The 26,006-nt window shown below is 41.4% G+C and overlaps 1 protein-coding gene across 3 annotated transcripts in view; it reads left to right on the top strand.

Moving 5' to 3' along the window:
• Nucleotides 1-2,609: 2,609 nt before the first annotated feature.
• The window catches only part of INF2 (inverted formin 2), a 43,371-nt gene continuing 19,974 nt past the window's right edge, over nt 2,610-26,006 (top strand). The window contains exons 1-9 of one of the 3 annotated variants that reach the window (XM_075614940.1): nt 2,610-2,745; nt 2,839-2,939; nt 15,759-16,164; nt 17,804-17,919; nt 19,241-19,400; nt 21,310-21,343; nt 22,550-22,691; nt 23,051-23,189; nt 24,517-25,467. In XM_075614940.1, coding sequence (XP_075471055.1) covers nt 2,907-2,939; nt 15,759-16,164; nt 17,804-17,919; nt 19,241-19,400; nt 21,310-21,343; nt 22,550-22,691; nt 23,051-23,189; nt 24,517-25,467 — 1,981 coding nt within the window. In that variant the 5' untranslated portion in view covers nt 2,610-2,745; nt 2,839-2,906. The other 2 variants (XM_075614941.1, XM_075614942.1) reach the window with 2 other exon arrangements.

Raw genomic sequence — 26,006 nt, 5'->3', positions numbered from 1 at the left:
ACCCACAGGTGTGGAGGGGTTTTGTCACTTTTTTTACTCACCATAACTTAACTCAGTATTATGGTTTGGCCTATCCCATAAGCCTCTCTTGCATCCCAGTAAAATCAACCCCACACTGATGAGACCCATCAAGGTCGAAACAGCTGTCTGTGGGTGCCTTGGCCCTTTGGCTTAGATCAAGGCGATATGAGTGCTCCTCTCAACCTGCACAGCTATGACCAAATGCAGTACTATCCTATCTGGGGTTTCAGTAGGAAAGGTCTGTGGCAAGCATTTGGCCCTCTAGCTCGTTGAGAGGTGGTGTCCAGACCCCGGACCACAGAACCCCTGAGCCTTCAGGCTAAGGGGGGATGGCATTCGAACAACCCTCGAAAAGAGGGGAGATGATGCGAACTCCCTTGCGGGCCTCGGGCCAGAGGGAGGAAGAGATGGATGTCCTGAATCCTAACGGAGGAAGGCATCAATGTCCCTGGAGACCTAGGCTTTCGGGCTGAAACCTTCAGGGAAACTGTGCACTGAGGGCGGGTCTGACTTCGGTTGGACAGTCCAAAGGCAAGCTCCCTATCCACTGAAGTGGACTGGGATCCGATGAGCGAGAGGGTGTACCCTCTCGTGAGGAGAAAAAAAAAAAAAAAAAAAAAAAAAAAAAAAAGCTGTCTGTGGGTGGTTTTCTGGGTATGCACCTTAACCCTGGCTGTGCTCAAAGCTGTGACCATGCAGCAAGCTTAAGCCTATAGGGAACCATGTTAAAAATGGTTATTGAGGCAAAAAGTGACACTGTGTGCTCATTTGCATGTCATTTCCCAGAATCCCTTGCTGCAGTGGAAGTGCTGTATGCTGGGTGATAATGGGGAAAGGCGGGGTTGCAGACCTGCCTAAGACATGCAGATGAGCATACAGCTATATTTGCATATTTGCTTTCCTGTGGAGGGTTTTTGTCACTTTTTTTACTCACCATAACTTAACTCAGTATATATATATATATATATATATATATATATATATATATATATATATATATATATATATATATATATATACACACACACATACATATACATATATACACACACACACACACACATTTTATTGTGCTAACAATGTACACACAGAATTTTATTGTGCTAACAATGTACACACAGAATTTTATTGTGCTAACAATGTACACACAGAATTTTGCTGGCAAAATGAGTCTCTGCCCTGTTGAGCTTACAATGTAATTTTGATACTTGCAGCCCAAGGAGTTAAAGTGACCTGCTCAAAGTCACAAGGAGAAGTGACACTGGGGTTCTCTTATTTCAAAGGCAGTGATATTACTAGCGAGCTACTTCTGTTTGTTTTATTTATAATCTTATGCTCTTAATGACCATTTTTATATCATAAATATTGTATAAGTCCGGTGCCACCGGCAGGGGGGTGGGGGGGGAGGGAGGACAGCCAGGACTACCGTCCTGGGTTTAGTAAATCCCAACCCTGACCCACCCTGCTTGCGACCCATACCTTATGGGGGCCACCGCCCCTCAGACCCGATTCCCCCTTCTGTTGATCTATGACTCTACAGTCCCTCCCCTCTGCAGGCTACTGCCCCTCAGACCTGGCCCCCCTTCGGCAGGCTCGCAGGCAAGGCCTCCCCCTACCTCCATGTTCATGCCGCCTTCTCCAAACACCCCTTCCCCCAGGGCATTGCCTTTTCCCTCCAAGCACTACCCCCCCCCCCACCCCAAAGCTCTCTCCTCCACCCCCCCTAAAGCTCTCTCTCCCCTCCAAGTCCCCCCCCCCCAGCTCCCCCCCTCCACGATCTCTCTCCCCCTCTAAACTTTCTCCCACTCTCTCAGCTCACTCTCTTTCTTTCCCCCTCCTCAGCAGTGCCCAGTAGAGTGGGGCTCTGCTCTCTACACTTGTCCTGGGCCCAAAGATTTGTTGGCAGCTCTGTATAAATTAGATTCCGAAAACTAGTAATAACTATTAGTCAACGGTAGTTGATTTTCTTTGACAAAAACAAATTACAAGACTATACAAATATACTACAGTAACAAGAATTGGCTTTGAAATACCCCCCCCTACCCCCCCGGGTGGTTTCATAAGATAAAGCAGGCATTTTTGATTGCCCAACGAGTTTAAACAAAGTTTTATTACTCAGTTATACCAGGGAATCTTAGTCATGGGAAACATGGATTGGAGTCAGATTGGTAAAACAAACACTGTATATACTGCATTTCCCCTGTGTGCTAAAAATGTAGAAGTGCACATTCCTCACACAGCTCAGGAGAGAGTCTCTGCCTGCGGTTTCTGGCATATGATTGTACAGTATGAGGTTTAATCAGACTCTCAGGTTCTTTCAGATAATGACTGTGTGCATACATGATGCTACAGAATATACAGTATACCTACTACAGAAGAGGCTATAGAACTGCAGTGTGGGGCAACAATGAAACATTCTAACAGAAGAAGATATGAACAGACAGCTCATAGACCCAGCCAGGAAGAACTGCAGTTTCTGATTGCCTGTGACAGAATACATAATGGGTTTTTTTTCGAGGCTAAGAGCTGTCTGAGGAATTTGAAGTCTGGATTATACAGTTTCTCTGCCCCAGTCGCTCCTGGCCAATCAGGAAGAAGGAGGGAGCTATAGAGGGAGCAGGGAGGGAGCTGGTTGGGCGGAACCCACCAGAGGCTGCTGAGCTGACATAGCAGTGAGTGATTCATCCTCACACCCACATGCATTTCATTCCTCACTCTCTGCAGGCAAGTTATAGCGCTCACTTTCACATCACTTGTTGATCCTAAGCTTACATAGCTCAAAAGGTGACTTCTGACAATCCGTTCTCCCTGTCTCAGGTTCAGCAACAATAACTCAGCGCGAACTGATGGCTATTGTGCACATCAGTGGGAAGAGCCAGTGAGTGATGTGCAGTATGGAGACTGACAGTGGAACAAGGGTAAGATGACTACAGCTACATAATTGTGCAGAGACAGCTATTTACAGAGCCTTTTATGGGTTGTTTGATGAAGCAATTGTGGGAGCAGATGCATATTCTGCTGCTAATCTGAACGGTTTGGTCTTGCTACATTTCTGTTACTCTTGTAGTTTGCAGAACTAACACTTCAGGTGAGAGTTGAAATGTAGCGTTGAAGATAATTACTGTATGCCAAGTATAGTTTGGGGCTTTTAGATCACAAACATTAATAGGATGTGTGTTCGCTTCGCCATCCTATTTTGTGTAGTAGCAAATTCAGTAAGAGACAGGAGCACAGCCAGATCCAAAAGGGGGAAAAAAAATGTAAATAATCCCAGGGCAACTCCAGATAAAAAACAGAGAACGTATTTGTATAGCCCACAATGGTGGGGAAGAAACGCACCTACGCGTTTTGTCCAGAGGGACTTTATCAACACACCTTGATAAAGTCCCTCTGGATGAAACGCGTAGGTGCGTTTCTTCCCCACCCTTGTGAGCTTGTTCAAATAAATTCTCTATTTTTATCTGGAGTTGCCCTGGGACTATTTACATTTTTTCCTATGAGAGGCTAGTGCTCAAAAGAACACGAGAAGGATATGTAGACATATACAGTAGGAAGTGTATAGTAGCCAGCAGGTGCAACCCACAGAGCACTTATAGGAAGTGTACAGTAGCCAGGTGTAATACACAAAGACAGATTTCGATAGTTTAAGTATTGGGTTTTCTTAAATGACATTAGGCACCTTTGCCTGGATAAGTTGCACAGCATCTAATGTTGAGTAAATACACGTTTTCTTTATTACTTGCATCAACTCGTGTTAAAGAAGTAGTGGACATATCAGCAGTTGGAAATACTGGAGAGGGAAGAAGAATTTGTCAAAGTTGAATCCACTTTTGCACTGGTGCTGAACACAGCACATTTATCATCCTCATCCAGTTATTTTCAGTGTAGTAAGCTTGGTATAAATCCGCAGTTACACAGTGATAAAACCACCCAACACTAATCTGTTAATAACATAGGGCTGTTGGATTGAGTTTTAACTTGACTTTTTTATTGCACACGTCCTCTTTCCATAGGATTGTTCCAATGGTGCTTCTGTTTCATTGTATGCTCGGGCAGGGGTGGCCAACTCCAGTCCTCAAGGGCCACCAGCAGGTCAGGTTTTCAGGATATCCCTGCTTCTGCACAAGTGGCTCAGTCAATGAGGACTGGAGTTGGCCACGCCTGTGCTAGGGAATGAAACTGAACTGTCTTTAACACGTTATGGGACCATAGGCAGCCAAACATGACAACTAAAATAATTCCAACATAACATTCCGCAGAACGATGCCGACAGGCAGCAATACCACTAACCGGGGATATTCTGCAGTTCTGACCACACGTTGTCGTGTTTAAATTTAGCCCGTAAGAAGCTGGCGAATGGCCTAAAACTTCAACATTAGTATATGGGAACAAAGGAATGATAAAAATCACCGACAGTAAAAAGAAGAGCAGTCTAATTCCCACCGACAGACTAGCCGTCTTTATTTAATCATCAGATTATTTTCCAGCTGCGTCAGTTTTCCAGATGTCTGTGCCACAGTTTACAGAACTGAAAGCAGGAAAGGGACTTGTGGTTACTGGCTAGTCATACTGAGTTTTATTCTTGCAATGAAATATTAATCCTTATACAAATATAACTGCTTTGTTGGTGAACATATTATTTCTCTGAACCCCCTGTTCATGGTAATATAGTTACATAGTTACAAATGTTGAAAAAATAAAATTTGTCCGTCGAGTTCAATCTTTGTTAAATGGACATGATATACTCATCCTATACCACCTCTTTAATAAAGCATAAGGGTAGCTCAGTTGGCTTGTACTATACATCTCTTACACACGGACATTGACCCCTTGCCAGAACACCCTCCTACTGTCTCTGCAAGTTCTCCCTACTTAGATTGTAAGTTCTTTAGGAAAAGGAATCCCTCCCCCAACGTTACTTTTCTATCTGTGGCGCTTATTCGCATTATATGTTATATTATGTCACGTGTATTACTGCTGTGAAGCGCTATGTACCTGGATGGCGATATATAAAGATATACAGCTGGTCCTCGCTTATCGACGTAATGCGTCCCGCAAACCACCCTCGGATAACGGACCGTCGCAATGGGGGTCCATGTCAATCTGCGGCGGTGAGCGGCGGATTAGCGGTTCCAATGTCGGATAATGCGTCTAGTGATGGTGGTTGTCCTGGAAGTGACATTTGTTTCCGTTAACAAAAATCTCTATTGTAGTGTACTCCATAAATATAGTGCAGATACACATCACATACTGTAAAACAACAACACGTCACCGTAAGAAACACTGAAAAGACAGTACATCAAAACACACTATACTTATCCATGTATGGCCGATCAATGCAGATTATGCAGAGTAAATTAATTAGGGAGACAAAGAGATAGGGGGGGGGAAAGCAGGGAGTGAAAAAAGGGAACAAAAAAATAAAAGGAGCATTCAAAATCTATGGAATTACACAAGGGGAGCAACGTTTTGGGGGATGAACCTCGTCTTTAGGCCCTTTCCCACCAATCTAGTGCTAATGCTACTTCCCTTGTCTCCTGAAAAAAAAGCTCCCAATGCTGATGCAGTCAGAGATAATCCTGTAGTGGATCCAATCGACGTGTTTCCAAGAAGTCTCAGCTCAGATCGTTCTCACAGAAACATGGCAGGCATCCATCTTTCTGTGAGAACTATCTGAGCCGAGACTTCTGGAAAATGCATAGCTTTGGGGGGAGCCTTTTTCAGGAGTCAGGGAAGTTTCAGGCAGGGCAGGGCTGCTAGGAGATAGAAAAACACTGGAATACTCCACATAATCTTTTTGGAATTGTGCAAAACACTTCTTTTTTGTCGTGGTGGTTAGCATGCAATACTACAAACAAGGTTTACTACAGTGCAATGGGTTCTTCACCAGGTGTGACTGCCATAAACCATTGTTATTACGTATAATGTGGTATCCGTTTCCGATAACGGATTGCAGTATTTCTAAGGAAATGTTTGTTCATCTGATTATGGACAATGCACAGACAGGACCACAATCCTGCATTATTGTGTGTGTCCTGAGTCATCAGGTGAACTCCTTCCCCGAGTCCCTGGCAGCCTGCAGACTCATACTTTCAGATATTAAGACCTACAGTATGATGTTGAATAAACTCCAGAGTAAAAAAGGTAGTTAGTATTGCACTCAAGAAATGTACAGAATAGGAAGCCTGGCGTGCCTGCTGCTAGAAGTTATAAAGTAGGAATCTATGACTCACATGTACTGTATAACTATTGAGACAATGTTTCAATCCAAAATGGAATAGAAACTTGTAGGAAAGTGTAAATACATGTACCCATCTCATTTCCCCCCTTCTTGTGGTCATAGAGCAACCACATGTTATCTCTCCTGTCCATATTTTGCTATGGTTTTCCTTGTTGCAGACTAGCAGCTTTTTAGTCCATTTTAGTTTACAATATGATACTCTTAGTGCCATATAGAATTGCTGTATATGTGCTATTTTTGTACTATTTTTGTTATTGGGAAACAAGCAATGAATGTTGAAGTGCTCAGAATTCAGGTGATGTTAGCTGCATAATATTTGAGGTAGGTGTGTGTCACAGAAATGTACATTTACCTGCATACAGTTTGTTTTTTTGCCATACTTAATTATTCCTATACACATCCAGAGTGCAAAAGCAATTAGCGCAAACAGAAGTTACTCTGGCTCTACATATACAGTTTTATGATACACTTGATGTTAATTTTTAAAAAGTAAATCGACATCAGCTGCTTGGAATTTTTTTGTCATAACCACTAATTTTATATTCGGATTCCAGAGTGTGTATTTTTGTAGGGATGAGGGTTTTTTTTTTCTTGAGAGACTTGCTGCTTTCCTACTTAAAATCTGCTACTCTATTTAAGGTGTGTCCTTTTTATTATGGCCAAGAATCTGCTTGGCAAAATATTGGGGCTGTAACACATTATAAATGTGTTCATGCCAAATAACCACCAATTAGCTTCAGACACAGCCAACCTTCTAAAAACACGTGGCCATCACCGTCAGGGAAGGTACAACTACAGTGTTTTGCAGTTTTACATGGTGCACAATGTTTCTGCTCTTTGTAAAGAAACATATCAGTGACTCACACACATCTATCTAACATAGTTGACAAGTTGCCTGGGCATATTGTATTGGCACAAGCTGAGGAAATCTAATCAAGTAGAACAGCAGATGCAAGATATAATTCAATGTACTTTTCCAAGATCCAAATTGTTTTCCTCGGAAGTTAAGAGCAGTAGTTTGAAATACACAAGATTATACTGCGCTCCTCCCAAACATGCACCACATAGTAATAAAGAGGTCTGTGTATTAAGAGGGGAAAAAATGTACTTTGATGAATTGCTCGTTTTATACGAGCACAGGAATATCAAATGTAAGAATCCGTTTCATGTATCTGGTGCAGAATGTTCAGAAACTTCAGACCTGGCAGACGTTTTGGCACAAATAAAGTTGACACAGAATCTACAATATGTGCAACCCCTCCCAAACTCCTCCTACTGACAGCCCCAAGTGGCAAAGCTGGGGCAAATGGGAAAAATTGTTGCAAAGTACATGGATATGTGGAAATCGGATGATAATGCCCCAGTTTTGCACCACAAGTGGTTTCATACAATGAAGGCATAGTAATATACATATATACACATACACACAGCCTAAACTTGAATAGAGCAATTCCACTAAATTACCCCCTGAAGCTGAACCAAGCTCTGTTCAGCTCCTGTACCCCCATGTTCCCAACACACTTACTGAGAAAGTTACCTGCGCTACTTACTGGTTAATAAAATGGATTTAAATGGACATCCAATGGCGAGTCTCAACCAATGGCATTACATGTTCCTATTGGCCTGTGAGACCTGCTAAATTTGGTGGCCATTTTGTTTCCCCTGGAAGGAGAATTAAAAACCTGGAATCTTCACCGGTGAGTATCTCGGAAACTGATAGCGGAGGGGGAAACGCGCGGCCCAGCGCCGGAGGATGCCGCCGTTCCCACGCTGTAAACATAAGAGGATTGCCGCTTTAACATACTGTAGCTCTTCACTCGCAAAACCTTGTCAGTTCCACTGATCCATTTGAGATATCAATTTAAAAACATTATTTCATTGCTCTCCAACAGATTTATCAAACTTCAATCATGCTCCATCTATCACAACAAGCAGAATGTTCAAAGGCACCCACTCCTATCTGCCCAGCTTCCCGCTCCCATCTGCACAGCTTCCCGCTCCCATCTGCCCAGCTTCCCGCTCCCATCTGCACAGCTTCCCGCTCCCATCTGCACAGCTTCCCGCTCCCATCTGCACAGCTTCCCGCTCCCATCTGCACAGCTTCCCGCTCCCATCTGCACAGCTTCCCGCTCCCATCTGCACAGCTTCCCGCTCCCATCTGCACAGCTTCCCGCTCCCATCTGCACAGCTTCCCGCTCCCATCTGCACAGCTTCCCGCTCCCATCTGCACAGCTTCCCGCTCCCATCTGCACAGCTTCCCGCTCCCATCTGCACAGCTTCCCGCTCCCATCTGCACAGCTTCTCGCTCCCATCTGCCCAGCTTCCCGCTCCCATCTGCCCAGCTTCCCGCTCCCATCTGCCCAGCTTCCCGCTCCCATCTGCACAGCTTCCCGCTCCCATCTGCACAGCTTCCCGCTCCTATCTGCACAGCTTCCCGCTCCCATCTGCACAGCTTCCCGCTCCCATCTGCACAGCTTCCCGCTCCCATCTGCACAGCTTCCCGCTCCCATCTGCACAGCTTCCCGCTCCCATCTGCACAGCTTCCCGCTCCCATCTGCACAGCTTCCCGCTCCCATCTGCACAGCTTCCCGCTCCCATCTGCACAGCTTCCCGCTCCCATCTGCCCAGCTTCCCGCTCCCATCTGCCCAGCTTCCCGCTCCCATCTGCCCAGCTTCCCGCTCCCATCTGCCCAGCTTCCCGCTCCCATCTGCCCAGCTTCCCGCTCCCATCTGCACAGCTTCCCGCTCCCATCTGCACAACTTCCCGCTCCTATCTGCACAACTTCCCACTCCGTGGGGAAAACCAGCTTCTAGTTTCAGAAACCCTAGTAATAGCACATTATAATAAGGCTGCATACTTTTTAGAAACCAAAAATACAATTGCAGCGCTCCTCCCAAATTGGCTTGCAATTTACTAGCAAAAATCTACATTTAGAAACTAAGTCTAATAAGCAAGTCATTTAATTGCATCTTTTGATCAAAACATGATTCAACCCTGCTAACCCCATCAAAGTAAACTCCAAATATACACACAAATTATATATATATATATATATATATATATATTAGGTATTATAAATCCAAACGTGGTTAATCTTTAGCAAGTACAGGTATCCTGCAATATTTATTCCGAGCTAATCCGAGGTGCTCTGTGAAGGGAAAACACACCCAATAGCCACCAAGTTTACACGAACAAAACCAGCCGGTACCACAAGAAATAAGGTTATATTATGTGTTCAAATCTCTAGGCCAGGGTTGCTCAATTCCAGTCACCCAATAGGTCAGGTTCTCAGGATACCCCTGCTTCAGCACAGGTGACTCGAACTGATTGAGTCACCTGTTCTGAAGCAGGGACTGATTGAGCCACCCATGCTGAACCAGGGATATCCTCAAAACCTGACCAGGTAGCTTGAGGACTGGAGTTGAACACCCCTGCTCTAGGCCATAAAACAGGAATAAAGGGGTGCTAAAAATAGCATCAGATTAAACAAATATATCATTTAAATGTATCCATTTTTTTAATAAATCTGCCTATTTTTCCACTTATTTTGTAAATGGAAAATTTGCAAAACAGGTGACCCCCTATCAACTCTTAGAAAGTTGTTTAATTTACTTATGAAGCAAAATGTAAAATCAATAATGATTGCCCAAAGGGTTTTCACACTCCACCTGCTCAGATGCAATTTTAAAACTATGATTTTTTTTTTTAATGGGATTATTTTGTTAATCTTATCTGGGCACCTTAAAAAAAAAATACAGTTAGGTTGACCAGATTATAAAATAAAAATTTTAAGACCCTATTCAATATGATGTGAAGCAGTTGACCCCAATTTAATGCAGAAATGTCTGTTAAAGAAAGTGGAAGTTACAGCATCGTCAGCTGTTTGGTATCCCACTTCTTGCCATATTGTAATGGTTTTGTAACTCATTATACAGAATAAAACTCTACCTGTATCGGAAACTAAAGCTGCCAAACCAGGACTGGCTGATCCATTCCTTTAACTGTTGTCCATGACTGCTGGTAAAAGTGGAATTAAAAAGGCTTTAACTTTAACGAGCTGGAAGTCAAGTCCTGGTTCAGGTGTGATGCAAATATAATGAATATAATGGCTGCTATTAATGTACAGTGACAATGAAATTCAGTACTTGCATTGGAGTATATTTCTATTTGAACTGGTACTTATTTAATGATGTTCACCGGGTACGCCTATAATAACTGTCCTTAATAGCAATGCTTATTGTCACTGATCTTTAAGGGGTGATGGCATTGATTTACTCTGACACCTGGGTTCCTGTGAATTAATACAATTTATAGGCGTAAAACAGGCTGTTTGTATCAGAATCGTTTGGGGGGACGGGGGACATGCTGAAGTTGCACCCCAGTAGAATTATGATGTGTACTTAACCGAGCGTAATATATTTGGAACAATAAGGTAAGTTTCATTATTTTATTTTTTTTGATGAAGAACTTTTCTTACGGTTTAACCTAAAAAGTGGCAAATAATTAAAAACAGCTGATTTTCAATTGCCATAGGGACCTTGTGCTGAAAAAAAAAGTAATTTATGGGTATACAGAAACATATATTTCTAGCTTTACTGAGACAAATGATTCATTCACTTGAAACTAATTTGGTGTCAAGCATTGAGAATTAATTTATATCCACACGTGCTACTGGGGGGACAATTAGTGCAGCTAGTTGTAATAAACCAACCTGCAAGGTGTCTGGCATCATATCACTCATGGTCGCTCTAAAGCAGGGGTGGCCAACTCCAGTCCTCAAGGACCACCAACAGGTCAGGTTTTCAGGATCTCCCTGCTTCAGCACAGGTGGCTCAATCAGTCCCAGCTTCAGCCACTGATTGAGTCACCTGTGCTGAAGCAGGGACATCCTGAAAACCTGACCTGTTTTTGGACCTTGAGGACTGAAGTTGGCCACCCCTGCTCTAAAGCACAGGTGCGCAAACTGGGGGGCATGTGAGATTTTTTTTGGGGGGGAGGGGTAAAGAATTTAAATTAAATGCCGGGGGATGCGTGAGGCCTGTAAGGCTCTCTTACCTGGTCTCAGCCGCCTCGTCAGGGATGCGTCGCCATGACAACACAGCATCAAATGACGCTGCAGGGTTAAATGATGTCATATGACATCACCATGCCAGGGAACCGGTAAGAAGGGGGGGAGGAGCAGGCAGGGGGCGCAAGCAGAAAAGTTTGCGCACCTCTGCTCTAAATGAATACTGAAATGACCTGTTCCTCCCCCACCCCCATTCCTGGTAATTCCTTCAGGTCGCTGACATCCAGATTGTGTTTGCCTAACTAAAAAGGCTCAGAACGGGATTAAACCTTCACTTACAATTATATGTGAAAGTAGTGGTCTGTGCCAAGCTTCTATCCATGTTTAAAAAAATAAATAAAAAATACTCTGTGGGCATCATTTTAAAAAAGCACATGAATTATCTTATAATGGAAAGATCGAGAATCTTGTAAAACAAATCCATATTTATAAAGGAAATATACACAGCTTGTATCACATGCTGTATGTATACTATTTATTTATAAAATGTTTTACCAGGAAGTAATACACTGAGCGTTACCTCTCGTTTTCAGGTATGTCCTGGGCACAGAGTTCTGATGACAAATAATACATGGTTACAAATACAGTTACATAAGTGAACACGGTTATACATTATATACAAGACATAGCATGCATCCAAAGTGTCCCAGACTCCTCCAGCACTGGGGGCAGTCACCAGCATCATTGATCTTCTATCTTAATTGTATCTTATGACAATTGGATCATTTGCTTTTAAACCTTGCAGTGCTTTAGCTGCAGAAGCAGTTTTGTCCTACTCTTACAGGTGTTCACACTGCACACAGCATTTTGTTCAGCCTATGGCTAACTGTGGCTTCTGGTGATTACTTTATTGTGAGGCGGAAGCATCCATACAAACTAGAGTACCTCCGAATTACTAAAGGACACAACCTATTTTCTCACCACAATGGCAGGTGCATGTTTTCTGAGTAGAAATGGATAATACTTCTAGTGCATGTTCTCTGAACTAATCGCATATCTCACACATGGCTCCTGTTCATGACCATGAATAATAAGCGAGTCTGCGAGCACTTCCCATGCAGGATTAAAAAAAATGATTAATGGTGTATTTAGTTCTATGTATGCAAGTAAACCGCAGCACTGCTTTGGGCAAGTTTATAAACTTCATTTATAAGTATTTGTGACGTTCCCACTACTAGTATCAAGCACCTTTTGAAACAGGAACAGATCATTCAAAATACATTAAATGAGTGTGAATGACAAATGTGGCTTTGGAAGAGAACACTGAAATGTCATTGAACATGTCTGTATTGGCTATTTTTCATCTAATATATACCTTGTTCAGGAAAAAGGGACCCCTTTAGTTATTCAGCATATCTTACATATTTCTCGCTCTATCCCCATGAAAATGTGCACAATTGTAGGTCTGTTATGTAGATTAACACTATATAACAAGCACAGTGTATACAGTCAACTGATGTTCACTAAATTGATATCACTGTATAATGTCAACAAGTAGCAGATGCACTGCGGGAGGTTCATGTTCATTAAATGAGAAATAGTTTTTCCATCATAGCTCGTAAATGTGTTAAACTGTTGTACAGGCATAGCCCGTATTAATGTACACAATGGGACTGGAGCATGTATGTAAAGCGAAAATATACTTAAAGTGAAGCACTACCTTTTTTCCCACTTATTGATGCATGTACTGTACTGCAATCGTCATATACGTGCATAACTGATGTAAATAACGCATGTGTAACAGGCTCTATAGTCTCCCCGCTTGCGCACAGCTTCGGTACAGGTAGGGAGCCGGTGTTGCTGTTCAGGACGTGCTGACAGGCGCATGCGTGAGCTGCCGTTTGCTTATTGAGCGATATGTCCTTACTCAGTGTTCTTAAAGTGAGTGTCCTTAAACCGGGGTATGCCTGTAATCTAATCTGAAACGCTAAATTAACTATAAAGTTTGACTTCAAAACGTGATCTTTGTGCTGAAGCGCATGCCCCGGAGACGAGAACGCCATTGTCTAATTGCATAATCGATAATGCGGTGATCCAGCAGCTCCCACTCCTGAACGATACGTTGTTTTACGAATGTTTTTTCCGTCCTCTTAGCGACCGTCCTATATCAGGAAACCTTTTTATGTCAGTGTTTTGGACCATAATTCTTGCTCCGTCTCAAGCACTTTATAACGCGCTTATCTTCTTCACTAAACGCCATTTTGTAACTATGCACCTGATGAGGTCATCGCGCCGTCACCAATGCCAAAGAATATTTATTAGAATATCAATGTTCTTAAATGTACAAATATAATTGCTCAATTTTGCATGACAATGTTGTGTTTTTTCTGCAAGATATGATCAGTGTATATGACAACCTATTGCTATCATATGGACCTGCAACACATTGCTATCCAACCCCTTTAGCAGTAAATCAAAGAACAGCATTCACATTTAAAGCTATATTTATTTATTTATTCTGGTTATATGGTGTCCCGGTTTTGAAAAATGACCCTTTATGTTGCGAAGAGATCCGTGGCCTTACATGAGCCAACAGAGAGATATTACACCAGGCGTGGCCAACTCCAGTCCTCAAGGGCCATTAGCAGGTCAGGTTTTCAGAATATCCCTGCTTCAGCACAGGTGGCTCAGTCTTTGACTGAGCCACCTGTGCTGAAGCACGGATATCCTGCAAACCTGACCTGTTGGTGGCCCTTGAATACTGCTGTTGGCCACCCCTGTAACACAGCATATGTGGGCTTTATATACAACTGGGATTTCAAAATGCTGGGAACTGCCTCCCCCTTTCTTGAATTATTTAAAACCCATTCATATGAATGTCGTAATTCTTCCAACGCCAGGGAAAGACCATGTATGTAACCTGTCTTTTTTACCTATTTAAAAAAAGTGGTCCCAACTGCTGGACCGTGTTTATTTCTGCTCCAGGGGTCCCGGGATTAATACTGAAGAAGGGTTCGCCAGTATTTTGAGGTTTAAAACCACCCGCATCATGCAGGCCAATGGAAAGCCATGACAGATAGCGTTGCGGCTTCCTATTGGCCCGTAGGATGTGGGAGTCAAACCTCCATTTTGTTTCCTCTGGAGGGGGCTGTGCCAGAGACGCCTTCCCTGATAAGTATCTTGGAAAGCAGGGGGTCCCCAGAGGTGAAATTAACAGGGAGAAGGAGTGGCTCAGTGAGTAAAGATACTGACTAGCACTGAGTTTGGAGCAGGGGAACCTGGTTCAATTCCTGGTGTCGGCTCCTTGTGACCTTGGGCAAGTCACTTTATCTCCCTGTGCCTTAGGCACCAAAAAAACAAAGATTGTAAGCTCCAGGGACCTGTGCCTGCAAAATGTCTCTAAAGCGCTACATATAACTAGCAGCGCTATACAAAAACATGCTATTATTATTAGGGTTCAGCTCCGAAGACCCTTCACTTCCTATACATGTAAGTGGAACTGCTCCTATAATTCTGTTGTGTTCACATTCATTCCCAATAAGCCAGATCATTTAACACATGCTCTTTCTCCGGAAACTAATCAGAATTTCCTTCCTCTTGCTCACTTGAAGTTGATGATAAAAACTTCTGACAGTGACTCACAGCAATATTTTTCTATGGGCTACAAGAAATGCAAATCATTTTCTTACACTTAATTCTATACGGTCGGATACTATAAACAATGATTAGATCGCAAAAGTTCTGGCGTCTCTTATTATAAAGGATTCAGCATTCTGTATTCCTCCCTTTTACAAAAGATGATTTAGGAACGTATATAGTAATTTATGTTTAAGTTATTTTATGACTAATCATAACTGAAATGCTCATCCTATATTTATGTGGATACTTTACATTAGTAGGAATAATAAATAAAGGGAATGATGTTTGTACTCATTTTTCTGTCCAACAAGCATGTAACATACTACCATCCATATATTTCTTGTCGCTATAACAGTATTTGGGTTAGTTGTTTGGTTTTAACCATTTTTAGCTTCTCAGCAAGACATGGAAAAGATACACACAGCAATTGTTTTCGGACTGTCCTCATACTGTGCACTTGTTATGTGTGTTATTTCTGAGAGCTGATACAAATGTAAATAGGAAGAAGAACAATAAATACCCAAAGATCAGAGATAAAGGACCTCATCCTTTTGATCTTTTTTTTTCCCCAAACAAAAAACGTTGCACTGATTTCTTATTGGGGCAGGAGGTCTGCTAAAAATGAGCATTAAGATTAAAAAAAGGTGTGTAACCGTGGAAAAAGCAAGTTGTTCTATTACTGTAACGCAAAAAACACACGTTAAATGTTAATGTAGCAATGTAGAAATTATATACTTTGGCAACTAAATTTAAAAAGTCAATGGTGTCCTAAAAAACACTAGAATGAAAATCCCCAAAATAACTCGCAGATGAGGATATTTATTATAAATGACTTTTTTTTCCCCCAGGAATTATTGCCAAAGATGTCATTGAAAGAAGGCGCCAAAGATAATTGGAACCGTTTAAAGAAGAAACTTGCGCCCCAAGACTCGGCCCAGAGTGAGGGCAATCTGGAGAATGCAGAACCAGAGTTGTGCATTCGTCTCTTGCAAATCCCTTCTGTCGTCAACTATTCCGGCCTCAAGAAGCGCCTGGAGAGCAGTGATGATAACTGGATGGTACAGTTCTTGGAGCTCAGTGGACTGGATCTTCTACTGGGAGCCTTGGACAGACTGTCTGGAAGAGGGGTATCCAGGATTTCAGATGCTCTCCTTCAGCTCACGTGTATAAACTGTGTTCGAGCAATAATGAATTCCCACACGGGAATTGAATACATAGTCAGCAATGAAGGTTACGTTAGAAAAATTTCTCAAGGTGAGGACATTTACAGCCTACGTTTCTGCTTTTATTAAAGCTGCAGTTCAGGCTCCCATTTTTTTGTTTTTTTTTAACTTCAATAGTTTCATGTGGGCAATCTCAACTTACCTAAAAAAAACCTGCATAGCTGCCAGTCAATTCGTTCTCCGTCTATTGATCGGCAAAGTTTGGCGACATCTTTAAATATGGAGAATGTAAATCGTTGCTATAGGAACAAGCATGCTTGTTAAAATAGAATACAAGAAAATTAGTCTTTCAAAGTTGTTTTTTTTAAAACAGAAAATGCTAAAAGTATTTTTTCTTACTACAGAACTGATTTATTTAAAAAAAACACATACAGGATATTGCATGAACTGCAGCTTTAACATTATGGTGGGATTTCTGATGAATCCCACGGTTTAAAATCTTAAGAGGAATTAAATGTACCACGTTTTTGGTCACATACTGCTTTCTTGATTATAATGTTACCGGAGCAGGGTGTGGAATAATTATTTTTCAGACTGCCCAAGCAGTCGTGTCAGGCCAATTTTCAGTTTCACGTAACATCATCTTCTTTTGATCTCCCAAAGGTGCACTTTCAAATATTTCTCAATTCGTTTCATTTGCAGGTGGTAGGCTCAGGCTGATATTTTGCTCCCGGTCAGTTATTATCTCTGCAAATGTGTACAATATATGCAAAATATCAGTGGTGATTAATTTTCCCATTTAGACGTTATGGAGCTAGCAAGTTTTTAACACTGATGCTTTAAACATCAATAGAATCACTGTTAGGCATTCAATGAACCTGTCACAGTTAAAGCTGCAGTTCAGGCTCCCGTTTTTTTTTTAACTTCAATAGTTTCATGTGGGCAATCTCTACTTACCTAAAAAAAACTGCATAGCTGCCAGTCAATTCGTTCTCCGTCTATTGATCGGCAAAGTTTGGCGACATCTTTAAATATGGGGAATGTAAATCGTTGCTATAGGAACAAGCATGCTTGTTAAAATAGAATACAAGAAAATTGGTCTTTCAAAGTTGTTTTTTTTTTTAAACAGAAAATGCTAAAAGTATTTTTTCTTACTACAGAACTGATTTATTAAAAAAAAACACACATGCAGGATATTGCATGAACTGCAGCTTTAAATGAAATATGTTGCCAAATAGAAAGTCTAAACCAGTGGGGGGTTTTTTAACCCCTTTTTTTTGTTGTTAAGGAAACTTATAGCTGAACCCCAACCCTCTCTAATAGCGCGTCTGAGATCAGATGCATTGTAAGGAACCCCAACCCTCTCTAATAGCGCGTCTGATATCAGATGCATTGTAAGGAACCCCAACCCTCTCTAATAGCGCGTCTGAGATCAGATGCATTGTAAGGAACCCCAACTCTCTCTAATAGCGCTCTGAGATCAGATGCATTGTAAATTCTTCTGTATTTGGTACAATTTTCAACTGACCTGAAAATTGTAGGGAACCCTTTAGGGAAGCCTGGGGAACCCCTGTTGAAAAACACTGATCTAAACAGATAAGCTGTTCAAAACACTGTACACATCTATATATTTTGAAGACCTGCTCAATGCCATTTCCAATATTTCATTTAAGTATGGTACAGTACATTTATATATTTTCTGAACATCCTTTTCTACATTCTTTTTACAGCTCTGGACACTTCTAATGTGATGGTCAAAAAACAGGTGTTTGAATTGTTCGCAGCACTTTGTATGTACTCAACAGAAGGACATATTTTGGCTTTGGATGCACTGCAACACTATAAGGTAAAACAGTGCAATAAATGTATAGAGGGGCAATCCTCTAACCATTGTTTAGTTAAAGGACCACTCCATCCTATTTTAATGTCTTTTGTCATAGTTATGAAGCAGGGGTTCCCCGGATCTGAGCCGTCTTCATTTCAGAGTGGGTTGTAGTGTTGGTAGGCCGCGCTTATAGTGCCGGCGACGCGATGTCGCCCAAAAACAAACGCATTGACGCCGTCGCTTGCGCGGTGACAAGGCGATGTGGTGACGTCAATTTCTGCAGCCGGGAATATTTGATTTTTCAGGGGCTGTCGCGTCACGTGAAAGCCCCTGAACCAATCAATGGCCCGGTTGCCCTCGCCGCCGCAAAGCGAAATACAACTTTCGCTAGCAGCTACGGGTGACGTCACGCGTTAAGTCGCGTCGCCCGTCGCGGGCACTATACTCGCGGCCTAAGAATGGATGCTGGCCATTACTTATATGATCAACTCCAGTAGTATCAACAGGTATTTCAAAAATACATTTACAGATTTTTACACCTATTGATCCAGATCTTCAGAAAACCACGGTGATCCAGTCCTGGTTTTGCAGATCGCAATCTTTGACTATAGAAGGCCACTTCAGTTGCTCCAAAAACTTACAAAGATGCTTTTGTCAACATGTGTATGAGATCTTTGTGGTTGCAAGTTAATAAGCATCACGGAATATTGAGAATGCAGATGTATCCAGAATAAGAAACTGAAATACATCTTGAAATTGCTGTATCTTACTGCGTTGTACTGTAACTTACAAACACAGGGGGTTAATACTCAGTCTAATTAAAAGCAAGAAGATTCTTGATTGATCTGATGTTGTGCCTTGAGCTGATAGAGATTTACTACTGACTCAATAATGAAAACTGCTGTTCAGCTACCTGCTTATGGAACACTTTTTTTTTTATACTGTCTGTGAAACATGCCCACGGCGGTTCTTTTTAAATTATAATTTTTGTTTTAATTAGTGTGCAGAAAGGAGTTGCGGAGTTTGATTAATTGGGGAATACCATTTAATTATCCAGGATATCAATATAAATAAGGTGTGTGATGTGTTTAGGAGTGTGCAGCTTCATCTCAAGACTACACGTGTTGCTTTGTTTTTAAAACCATGCAATAAATTAAAATCAGTTCTATATGCCTTACTTTTATGATGCTCCATTATAATTAAAAATTAAAAAAAGAAAATGCTTGATACTTGGGTGACTTTATTCACCCACCGATTGTGACAGTTGGAGTGGTTTAACATGCAAATGTTGTATTTGGATAGTAGGTAATAAACTGATGCGAGATTTGTTTTGCACCAATAGGTGGTAAAGAATCAGCAGTATCGATTCAGTGTCATAATGTGCGAGCTCTCAGGTACTGACAATGTGCCTTACATGGTCACTTTGCTGAGTTTCATCAACGCCATCATTCTTGGCACAGAAGACCTGCGTGTTCGATCACAGCTTAGAAATGAGTTCATAGGTAAGGTGGTGTTTTTTTTTTTTTTTTTTAAAGAAATTACATAGCAGAGAAAGAGGTTCACATTTGTCTTGATTTAGCTCACTGCCTCTTTAATTGATGTATTAATTAACCACTTTGGAGCTTGTCTTACCAGCAACATCTTTTCTTTGAAACGTGCTTTGTTGATCCATCTAACTGCAAGAGAGTTAATTGGTGTATAATCAGAATATGCCAGTCTGACTGCCACATGATATGTTATTAATATGGATGAAGAATTAAGGATCGTTTATTAACTGGACATTTAATACTGAAGTAATTAAATGCGAGTCTTTATAAGTATTGAGAGTTTAGCTGAACAGTTTGTAAATATATATCCCAACTCTTCCCCTTTGCAAACTAAATTGACTAATCACTTAAATGTTTTTGAGTTTAAAACATAAACTGCCAATTTCACTCCATATCAACAGTGTGATTGATACCTGTCTTTCTTGAGACCTTCCATTTTACTAATGTTGCAAACAGACCAGCTGGTTGGGATACAAAACCAGGACAGGATCCTTATCACACATATACCTGGAGTCTATCGGTGAGGGTTATAATTTCACACCTGGCTCAAGATAACAAGGACTGTTTCAATTAGTCCTTTTGTTAAATTTGCGTGCCAAATTAAAACGGTTATTTTTTTGTAAGAAGTAGGGAAGACTCCAAGTTCAGGGTCAGCCAGTTTGGGTTTTTCCAGCTCCCACCCCAGTTTAAAAAACCAGCAACCGTTGAAGTCTGTAATCTGTGTTCAGGTGATTATCCTGAGCATGGGTTTAAGGGAGGATCACCATGTAGTGTGTCTCTACAGTTAGACCAATATGTAAGTTTCATGTCATTTCTTTCTCTAAAGCTATTTGAGGGGATTTCTTGGTTTTGAATTTCATGAGTAACCTATTTCTGTGGATGTCACTGATAACAGCATTATCATATCAATGCTATTTGAAGTGGGATCTGAATACACAATATGCAAGCCTTGATTAAGGGAGAAAAAAAATAATAAAACTCAAAATTGAATGAACATGTACAAACAGTGATAGGGAATATATGGCTTTTGGGCCACAGGTTTCCCGAGTCGTAACCGGCTCTGTTTTTTAAAAAAAAAATTAATGCTATATTATGACTTGCAATGTTTTATTTGTGTTGAAATATTGTCGTAATGTTTCAAATTGTTGCATCATTTTGTTTAGTTTGTGACTGGTAGCAGGGTACAAATGGCCTTGTAGGCTGCATACATCACTTGGGATGATTAAAATCCTACAGCATTCATATAATACTTATGCACATTTATAACTCCAATGCTTTATCTTAAAAGCCAGTGTGGCTGAGAATTCACATTTGATTTTGGGGATCACTGTGTTAGGGTGTCCACAGCTGCAGCTGAATTACTTTCAAAAGTGTATCCTATTTATAAGTGATGTTTATTTTAACAAATGTCAGAATGTTGGGTCAAAAAAAAATGTATCTCTGTGTTACAATCCTTACAGGGCTATTCATTTAACCCCTGACTGCATTGGTTCTGTGAGTTTTTTTTTCTTTTCCATTTCCAGTTGAATGCTGTTTATCAGAATGCCCTTTGTTTTATTTTAGCTACACGTGATAATGTTTTTTGTATTTATTAATAGTTAACCGTATAATTCCTGTGTTTAATTTTTAGTGCATGCAGGGGGAAGTCCTGCACTTTTGCACATAATTTTAAATATTTATTGCAGTCAACATAATAACTCTATTGTGAGCCTAACTTTTTTCTTTTTTCTGCATGAGTTGTGATTTAGTAGAGCAGATGGGATCTTAATATCATGCTGACACAGCTGTTTCCCTTTTACAGCACTCATATAACGTTATAGTAGAACATATTTGTGATATGATACATTTTGTGTGTCTACTTTAGGTCTTCAGGTGTTGGATTTGTTAACAAAATTAAGGTAAGAATCCTATCTTTGAATTAATTACAAGTCAATACCATAAGCTGTTTATGGCAAAAAAAAAAAAAAAATGAGAAATGCCTTTTCATGCTAAAGTTGTTCTCAGCCCTCTTGGGGCACCCCAGCCAGGCCATGCTTAAGGGATAGTCAAGCAATCACGCCTTCACAAATGAGTGTATACTGTACATGTGTCCTTGCAAATTCATTGGATATTCCTGAAATGTGGCCTGGCTTCCATGAGGAGAAGAATGCAATTATATCAATCGGTTGACTCCTGCAAGTGTTGTTGCTTCACGCACTGAAAATTTTACCTGTTATTGAGTATATCAACCATATTTATTTTGGGATTAAATAAGTAGTTGGTACTTTCTCATTGATCTCACTTGTATATCTTCCTTGAGGATAATACTAGTTTCATTTTATATATATATATAATATATATATATATATATATATATATATATATATATATATATATATATATATATATATATATATATATATATATATGGTACTAGGTGACGAGTAGATTTTTTGGTGATTTGTCGACCTGTGTGTGTGTGTGTGTGTGTGTGTGTGTGTGTGTGTCTGTATGTATGTATAAATATTTGATTCAATAATGAATTTAAAGGAGCAATCTAGGTGGTAGAATGTTTTGGTGATGGTTTTTATTTATATAGAATTGAAGCATTGGGTCTCGGGTGCTGACCTCCATTCATTTCAGCTCCGGAGACCCCATGCTTCCAGAGTTCCTTACCTCCAAAGTAGGTGCCGTTAGCTGCTCCGGCTCAGCAAAGCAGGGCTTTAAAGTTTAAAGCTCCCACATCACATATTCAAATAGGAAGTCGCAGCTTCCTATTGGTCCGCAGGGCGTCAAATCTTTGCAGGGCGGCCATATTGTGAACCCTGGTAGTCGAGGACAGCTGCTACCGGCACCTAATTTGCAGGTAAGTGTCTCCAGAAGCAGGGGGTCCCTGGAGCTGAAATTAACTGTGTTCAGCTCCGGAGACTCCCTGCTTAATTGCTATATAAACAAATCGCTAAATAAATCACCCGGCTTGGATTCCTGCTTTAAAATGGTTTGATAGCAACACTAATTGCTGTGAGAGAGACCCCTCAAAGTGTGTTTAGAATCACCTGTAAAACCTTTTATATTGGTAAAATGATAGGCATACGTTTTTAACATTGGTAATGTGTGACAATCAGAGATCTGGAGGATGAAGACCTGCTGATCCAGACTATAGTGTTTGAAGAGGCCAAGTCTGAGGACGATGAGGAACTTCTTAGAATATATGGAGGGATAGATCTGAACAATCATCAAGAGGTCTTCTCTACACTCTTCAATAAAGTAAGTGTGTTTGATGGAGATCTTGGCATAGATGCATTATTGACCTCATCACTGTTCAGTTTGAGAGGCCCCCTCTCTGGAAATCTATAAAACGGGCTAAAGAGCTACCTGTTTACCCAGGCTTTTAATTAACCACAACCTATCTGGTATTTAATAGCTACAGTACCATCTTATTCTGTTTTATATATTTCCATGTGTTTGGTCTCTTTTTATAATCTTACGTGTTTTCTTTTTTCCTTTTTGGAACTGTGAAGCGCTTTGCGTCCCATTGCGAGAAAAACGCTATATAAATAAAGTTTATTATTGCAGGAGGGACCTGCAAAACATTGCCAAAACGTGTTTGTTATCTTATTTTGTAGGTGAGCTGTTCACCGCTATCAGTACAACTTCTATCTATTCTGCAAGGTCTCCTGCACCTGGACCTCTGTCCTTCCAGTCCCCTGCTGTGGGAAGCCCTGGAAATCTTGGTGAACAGAGCTGTATTGCTTGCAGATGACTGTAAGAACTGCATGATGACCAGGCTTGTGCCGCACTTTCTATAAAGAATATTTTCTTCTTGTGTGCAGCAGAATTTGATGTATTTCCTTGTAAAGGGAAGAAAATATGTTTACTGATTTTATTTAAACTGTGTTTAAATCCTGCTGCACGGCTGCACGGCTGCACGGCTGCACGGCTGCACGGCTGCACGGCTGCACGGCTGCACGGCTGCACGGCTGCACGGCTGCACGGCTGCACTGCAAAAAGACATACTTCCAAGTTCAACCAATGCTAAATTTAGACAACAGATACGTATCCTATATGTGTCTTTCATATTTGAAATTAATAATTATTTTAAGACATACTTGTGTTCCTTGAACAGGGTATAGCTCTAAGAAAAAAACATTAGTTATAAAATAAAACCTACTGTTTTAATTATTCACTTGTGTGACAGTGTTTTAGATTATGTACTTCATGCCAGAATGCTTTCATTTATTCATGAATGGGTGTTTTTTCTAATCACACTGTGTGTGCTTGAGGTCTCGGATCCTTCATATTATTCAATGTATAATAACCCCCCGTTGCTAGAACTGCTCACTAAAAATGATCCGATCGACTTCTTGAAAATCCACTGTGGCTGGGAACATCAGTAGTGGAGTGAACGGTGTCCTCAGTAAATATGACTAGCATATGATGGTGGCTATTTACTATAGCAATTGGCTGGAAACTGGACATTCATTTAGAACGTGTGTGTGTGTGTGTGTGTGTGTATCTATATCTCTTACTGGGGGGACAAAGCTACAAACATTGGCACAAAACTATGCTGTATTTTTATATTAAAATGCCCACAACACACCCATGCAGTGCGTGGATTTACATATAATAGGTCATTTGTGTTTCAGAAATTTCAAGATGGTTATATATGTTTTTGGTCCCCTGGGGTCTCATTTAGGAATAAGTCCAGCAAATGTTCAGTGTGTTGAAAAATATAGTGTAATCCTGGCATCCCAAGTAGTGACTTTGACGTGGGCTAAATGCAGCTCGCTAGATCCCCCCCCGCCCCCTTTTTTTTTTAACAATTTGCCATCAGTATATTTTATGGTTTGACTTTTTTTTTCCCCCATTGTATAGTATGTGTGTGTGTGTATGTATATATATATAATGTATATGTGTATATGTGTATATATATATATGTATGTGTGTGTGTGTGTGTGTGTATATATATGTGTATATATATATATATATATATATATATGTGTATATACATGTACTGTATGTATGTGACCCTTTGCATGTAATGTATGTTAGTTGTGTCTACCGTGAATGTTACAATGTATTTGTGTTCTAGGCCAAGATAATAATCTCGAGGAAGTCATGGATAGACTCTCAGCTTCAAAGAGACATTCAAGCAAACCGAAAACAATGGACGACAGATGTATTGAGAAATTAAATAAAAGCAGTCAAACGGACAAACCCAAGGTTGACTTTCAGAAAGAAACCTTCAAAACCCAATCACCGGGTACCGGAACACCAACAGACTCTCAGCAGTTACCAGTGTGTGCTGCTGTATCTGCAAGACCACCTTCTCTTCCCCTTCTTCATAGCATGGAGGGTGGGTCACCACCTTCCTCACCCCCTCTGCTGCCCAGAATGCTCAGTGGACTGCCACTTACTCTCTCTCCTTCTCCACTGCCTTGTATGGGCACTGGGCCACCTCCCCCTCCTCCCCCTCTTCCCAGCATGGGTGGGCCACCTCCCCCTCCTCCCCCTCTGCCTGGCATGGGTGGGATGCCTCCCCCACCTCCCCCTCTGCCTGGCATGGGTGGGCTGCCTCCCCCACCTCCCCCTCTGCCTGGCATGGGTGGGCTGCCTCCCCCACCTCCCCTTCTGCCTGGCATAGGTGGGCTGCCTCCCCCTCCTCCCCCCTTGCCTGGCATGGGTGGGCTGCCTCCCCCTCCTCCCCCTCTGCCTGGCATGGGTGGGCTGCCTCCCCCTCCTCCCCCTCTGCCTGGCATGGGTGGGCTGCCTCCCCCTCCTCCCCCTCTGCCTGGCATGGGTGGTCTGCCTCCCCCACCTCCCCCTCTGCCTGGCATGGGTGGGCGGCCTCCCCCTCCTCCCCCCATGCCTGGCATGAGCAGGCTGCCTCCACCTCCACCAGGAACCTTCACGGATGAAGTTGTGGTTGCTCATGTTGACTATTCCTTGGGTTCTTCAAGAAAAGCTTGCTACAGAGTTAATAAACCATCATTAAAAATGAAGAAACTTAACTGGCAGAAACTTCCCCTCAGTGTCCTCAAAGGTATGTCATAGGAATGTACAGATCCATTGTAAGCTCCCTCATAACCTCCACTTGTATTCATCTCATGACTGTCACATTTTGTTTTCCCAAATATATGGTCTAATTTTGCTGCTCATATAAGATGCTCAACTTTTCAACTTTGACTCCTAACACTATTTTCTCTCCAATTTATATATTGAAATGAATAGACGTTGTGTAACAGAAATGTGTTATCAGTCTGTTTATGAGAACTCTGTAGAAATATTTACGTGTGTGTAGACCTCCCTTGTTGGCCTATTAAAATTGTGTGACTACACTACTCAAGATCCAATGCAACGGATTACGTTGCTGAATATGGATTCCTTGTATGCATGCTTGGCACCTTGTAGCCCAAACCTAATCTTAAAACGTGACTTGAACTCTAAGGGCCTCATGCAGAGAGCATCGTTATTTCAAAATTCGCCATTTTTTGTACAATTTCGCGCAGAAACCGGCATAAAATGGCGAGTTTCGAAAAACGCGCCATTTTGTTTTTTTTATTGCTAAAACTCGCCTTGCGG

Source organism: Ascaphus truei, chromosome 9, assembly GCF_040206685.1.
Source record: "Ascaphus truei isolate aAscTru1 chromosome 9, aAscTru1.hap1, whole genome shotgun sequence".
Classification (NCBI taxonomy): Eukaryota; Metazoa; Chordata; class Amphibia; order Anura; family Ascaphidae; genus Ascaphus; species Ascaphus truei.
The sequence above is the reverse complement of the archived record's forward strand: the minus strand, read 5'-3'. Positions and strand labels throughout refer to the sequence as shown.